This window comes from Pelophylax lessonae (assembly GCF_965119305.1).
Source record: "Pelophylax lessonae genome assembly, chromosome: 10".
NCBI lineage: Eukaryota > Metazoa > Chordata > Amphibia > Anura > Ranidae > Pelophylax > Pelophylax lessonae.
The window spans coordinates 6,298,920-6,304,886 of NC_138777.1; the positions used below are offsets into that span (position 1 = coordinate 6,298,920).

Genomic DNA, 5,967 nt, shown 5'->3' on the forward strand with positions numbered 1-5,967 from the left:
TTATATCCTATTGTGGCGGCAGCTGTCACCTGGGGTAGGTGCTGGTCAGGGATGGCAGTCAAATGTTTCAGTGACAACATGGCTGCCTGTGACATTATCAACAAAGGCCGGTCTTCATCCCTGATTATCATGAGGCTGGTCCGCAGGCTGACCTTGGTAGCTGCCACTTACCAGTTTTTTCTATACTGTGAGCATATTCCGGGTCACTCCAACTCAGCCGCTGATGCTCTTTCCCGTTCCAAATTGCAGGTTTTTTTCACCCTCCACCCGACGGCCGACAGATGTCCCACGCGGACCCCGGAGTTCAAGGATCTGGTCCTGGACTAGCCCGGTTCTTGGCGCATGGACGGGAGTTGGCCCGTATGGCTCTGTCATCCAACACCAGGAAGGCCTATGACCTAGCCATGTCCATCTTCCGAAGGTTTTCAGTGGAATTCGGGTTGGATGATCATTCTGTGCAGACTATGGTCGCCTTCTCTGCCTTTTGCCACCTCCAACTTAAGTTATCCGTCAGTACCATCAAACTGTATCTGGCGGGTGTTCAACACCATGTTCTGTCGCACCAGCCAAACACCTTGCCTTTTCTCCGGGCCTATCCTCTGAAGAGCCTCCTGAAGGGGATTAGCAAGGTGGATCACCATTCCTCGGTCAGGCGGTTGCCTATAGATGGGGAGAAATTCCGGGCTCTCTCCAACTTGCTGGACTCGGCCCCTTTTGAGCCATACACAAATGCAGTTGTTAAAGCTGCCATGTATCTGGCCTTCTACGGCTTCCTCAGGCCCGGGGAGTTTACGGTAGCTTCCTCGGTAGAGGGGCGCTTATGTCTCCTCAAACGAGATCTGGTCAAGTGGGGGGACCATTACGTTTTGACACTCCAGTGCACCAAGACCAGGCAGGTGGGCCACCCCGTTACCATCCCGTTTTACCCATCAGGGAATCATTGGTGCCCAGTCAAGGTGTTGGATGAATTTGTGACACAGACCCTGAGCTCTCCCAGCCATGCTCCTCTCTTTATGCTACTGGACGTACCCCTCACCACGTCCAAATTCATATACTACATCCGTACACTTTGTATCAGACTGGGTTGGGACCCTGCAGCGCACTCTGGTCACTCCTTCCGGATTGGTGCGGCTACGGCTGCCTCTGGGAATAACACGCCAGGCCACATTATTAAACGACTAGGTCGGTGGGAGTCTGACGCCTTCCAAGTTTATATACCGCACCCAGAGAAGGAGTTGAGACTAGCGTTTCGCAGGCTTGTGACTTAAGTTGTATTGAATAAAGTGTGTTGATCTACTTCCTCTTTGCCCTCTTTATTTACAGGCTACCCCCCTTACGTCGGTTCAGGCACACCACACCGACTTCCATACCAGGGTGACGACTTTAAGTATTGACCACAAGTGTTCGGCCGCAGGCCGGTATTTGTGGGAGGAGCTAGCGGGCTATATAGCGCCGCCCCTCCTCTATACCGGCCTGCTGCTGCTCGGATCGTCACCCCACCCTCCTTCACCCTTTTTCTCAACCTCTTCCCTTTGGGGTGCCCTCTTTATTTACAGGCTACCCCCCTTTACGTCGGTTCAGGCACACCACACCGACTTCCATACCAGTATTGACCACAAATATATATATATATATATATATATATATATATATTTTAGCAGAGACTCTGGAGAAAAAAATGGCGGTCATTGCAATATTTTATGTCACACGGTATTTGGTCAGCGGTCTTTCAAACACAATTTTTTTTGGGAAAAAATACACTTTAAAAAGACTAAACAGTAAAGTTAGCCCAATTTTTTTGTATAATATGAAAGATGATGTTACGCTGAGTAAAAAGATACCTAACATGTCATGCTTTAAAATTGCGCACACTTGTGGAATGGCGACGGTACTTAAAAATCTCCATAGGCGACGCTTTACATTTAACGGTTTAAATTTGTTAACGGTTAGCAGTTTAGAGTTAAAGAGGAGGTCTTTTGGTAGAATTATTGCTCTTGCTTTAACTATCACGGTGATACCTCACATGTAGTTTGAACAGTGTTTACATTTGCGGGCACAACTTTCGTATGCGTTTTCTTTGGCGCGTGAGCACGCGGGGACTGGAGGAGCTTTAAAAATGATTGTAAACATCCCTTGTGACAGTATTAGACAGGTACTCTTTATGGAGGGATCTGGAGGTCTAAAAGACCCCAAACCCCTCCTCTGCACTTCAAAGTATTCAAAATGCCAAAATCTGCGTTTTTGAATACTTTGCATTTTTTTAAATCGGCGCTGTTGGCTGACAAGTAAACCGGAAGTGATTTTGGGATGTCACTTCTGGGATACTACATTGGAGAACCAATCAAAGCTGATTCTGGCTTTGTTCGGGCCGACTGCCCGCTTGGGTCTCCTGGTGGGACGGGAGACCCAGGAGGAGTGGCGGAAGGCAGCGGGAGGGGATGTCCACCCAGGGGAGGACTTGGCCGGGGGGCAATTGCCCCCGGGCCGCTCTGATGCCTCGTGAAAAGGCTGCACCCCTTCTGCTACAGACATGTATAAAGGATTCCTGGTGAAGAGAAGTAAAAACCCCCTGTGCTGACCTACTGGGTGCGGGTTGAAGGCAAGGACAGAGCACAGGCCTCCCCACCCCCAGCATGGATGGTGTAAACTGTGTCTGAGCAGAGGCCAGTTTAATGCCGCATTCGAGACTCTCCTCCCCAGCCAGCCCCAACCAAGCTGGGATTCAGTTGGTGAGTAGAGAGTACCGGGAGCGGAGCTTCAGCCTGGAATGGGGGTCAGGAGAAGGACAGGAAGGGGAGAGTGGGAGCGGGGCCAAGTCGCTGCACCATGGGCCTCTGGTTTGTACTTGCTTCATGGGCTGAAAGTTGCCAGTCTGCTCCTGCGTCCACCCCCCTCCCGCTGCCTTCCTTGTGATAACGGCCGAGCAGCTAAATAGCCACATCACATTAAAGCCGACCGTCTGCTCTAAAAAACTGTACCGGTGGTGATGCCTCTAGTTGCAGGCATCACCCCGGTACAACCACTTCCCCAAAATAACCTACAGGTATGTGATTTTTTGGGAAGTGGTTAATTCTTTCCAATGACCACAAATGTTAGGAGCATTCTTCCCACTAACCATCACACTAATGCATCATGCGGTATAGATATAGCAATTTTTAGAGGGGGTTCCCTGAACCTGGAAAGTTTTCAAGGGTTCATCTGTGTTGAAAAGCTTGAGAAAGGTTGGTCTAATGCAAGAGCAAAAATACTGAAAAAAATGTGCATGAAAATCTGAATGTCACATCAAACATTATTTAGCATTTAAACCACGCTACTCCAAGTTTTACAAAAATATATATATTTTTTCAGATAGTGAGAAATGCTACAAATGCTCTGATCTCGAGTGGTCCAATGAAATGAAGAACTTTTGTATCCCGAAACTAGAAGACTTTCTCTCCTATCAAAATGAAACAATAACTATAGTGGTTATATCGGTGACTGGGCTGTGCTGTGTGAAAACAGTTTTGATACTTGCAGTTTTTATTTACTTCCAACACACACCGGTTGTAAAAGCCAATAATAAAAGCCTCAGCTTTGTTCTTCTGGCCTCCATCATTTTTGGATTCCTCTGTGTGTTTCTCTTCTTGGGTCGGCCGGTGGATCTAACCTGCCAACTACGCCAAATATCATTTGGAATCCTCTTCACGGTTGCGGTCTCCTGTGTGTTGGCCAAGACGTTCCTGGTTTGTATTGCTTTCAAAGCCACTACACCTGGAAGTGTGTGGAGGAAACTGGTTGGAGGAAGCTTTTCCAACTCCGTGGTCTTGCTTTGTTCCTCTATCCAAATTATAATCTGTATTAGTTGGTTGACCATCTCTCCTCCCTTCCAGGAATTGGACACACACTCATACCAGAAAAAGATCATCGTTCAGTGTAATGAGGGGTCAGTTATCGGGTTTTACTCTGTCCTGGGTTATATGGGGATCCTGGCTGCTGTTAGTTTTATTATAGCTTTTTTTGCCAGGACATTACCGGACAGTTTTAATGAAGCCAAATACATCACCTTCAGCATGCTGGTGTTCTGCAGTGTCTGGATTGCCATGATCCCGGCCTATCTGAGCACCAAAGGGAAATACACGGTGGCTGTGGAGATATTCGCCATACTGATCTCTAATATTGGACTTTTAGGTTGTATATTCTTTCCAAAATGTTATATATTTTTATGCCGACCAAAATTTAACAAAAGAACAAATGTGCTTGAGAGAAAATCAGCATTTGGCATCAACATAATGTCTAGATAAAAGCCAAAAAATTAAAATAATAATAATGAAGCAATAATGTGCCATTTAAATAAAATAACACAATACATCTCCAGTTATGGATGGGATTCGCTTTAACCACTTGCCGACTGGTCACGTTGACCGTACTGCGGCAAAGTGGCTCGTTCCCGTCCAGCGACGTAGACCTACGACGCTGGACTCCTCCCCTTGTGGGCGGTGCTCGCGCGCCGCCGGAGGCTCGCTCCTGCTGTATTCAGTCACAGCGGGAGTCGGGGCAGGGGAGGAGCGGCGGTGATCGTCGGGGAATCGAGTTTGGAGATCCGCCCGCTTCTGTAAACAAAGCGGGCGGATCTCCTAAGTGACAGACAGTGACAGATTGCAGGGTTCAGCATAGCTGAACATGCGATCTGTCCCTGTGTCACTCAGTCACCTCCCCCCACACACGTCAGTAAGCACCAGGCATACATTAACCCCTCCTTCTCCAATAAAATTAACCCCTTCCCTGCCAGTGTCATTTTTACAGTAACAGTGCATATTTATAGCACTGATTACTGTAATAATGTCACTGGTACTCCCAAAAGTGTCAAAAATGTCAGTCAATGGTCCAATCTGTCCGCCGCAATGTCGCAGTCCCGCAAAAAAAAATCGCAGATCGCCGCCATTACTCGTTAAAAAAAAAACACCAAAAAATGACAGAAATCTTTCCCTTAGTTAGTAAACGCAATAATTTTTGCGCAAACCAATCAAAATACGCTTATTGTGATTTTTTTTTACCAAACATATGTAGCAGAAAACAAATTGGCCAAAAATTTAAAAAAATTAGATTTTTACATTTTTTTGGGGGGAATTTCATATAAAAAAATGTGAAAAATATTGTTATTTTTTCAAAATTTACGCTATTTTTTTGTTTATAGCGCAAAAAGTAAAAATTGAACAGGTGATCAAATACCACCAAAAGAAATCTCTGTTTGTGGGAAAAAAAGGACGTAAATTTTGTTTGGGTACGGCGTCGCATGACCGCGCAATTGTCAGTTAAAGTCGCACAGTGCCGAATCGCAAAAAGTGGCCTGGACGTAAGACAGCAAAATCCTCCGGTGGTAAAGTGGTTAAAAAAGCTAACTACAGCGCTTGCTGATGGGTAAATAATGCCGAGTGAATATCTCAAGGATAAAGGTAATCACAAGAATAACATACAGTAAATAGATGTAGCAGTATTGTAACAATCAAAAACCATAAATTGTATATAAATGTGTAAAGAATGGTGAATAAATTAAATTAAATAAATATATAAACGTGACTGTTGATATATAAAAGTCCAATATATATAAAGTGACTTGGTGCTCAAGAAGATCAAAAAAACTCCTTATATAGTTCAAATGGAATTCAAGGTGCAGGTGCTTAGACGTGATTGTCCTTAATATTCTGTGACATCAATCCGTTTCGCCGTGATTTGTGGCTAGATAAAATCACTTACCAGAACCAGTGGACCCAACTATATAAGAATTTTTTTGATCTTCTTGAGCACCAAGTCACTTTTTATATATTGGACTTTTATATACCAACAGTCATGTTTATATATTTATTTAATTTATTTTATTTACCATTCTTCACACATTTATATACAATTTATGGTTTTTGATTGTGAGAGCCCATTTGCACTAGCGCGACTTGTGAGGCGACTTGTGTGCCCTCAAGTCGCCCCAGGTCG

The 5,967-nt window shown here is 45.1% G+C and overlaps 1 protein-coding gene across 1 annotated transcript; it reads left to right on the top strand.

Moving 5' to 3' along the window:
- Positions 1-3,395: 3,395 nt before the first annotated feature.
- LOC309565563 (vomeronasal type-2 receptor 26-like) lies at positions 3,396-4,280 on the top strand (the record flags this gene model as incomplete). The annotated part of the gene is made up of 1 exon (XM_082270520.1): positions 3,396-4,280. One exon carries the CDS (start codon positions 3,396-3,398, stop codon positions 4,278-4,280), a length of 885 nt encoding a protein of 294 aa, XP_082126646.1.
- Positions 4,281-5,967: the final 1,687 nt, after the last annotated feature.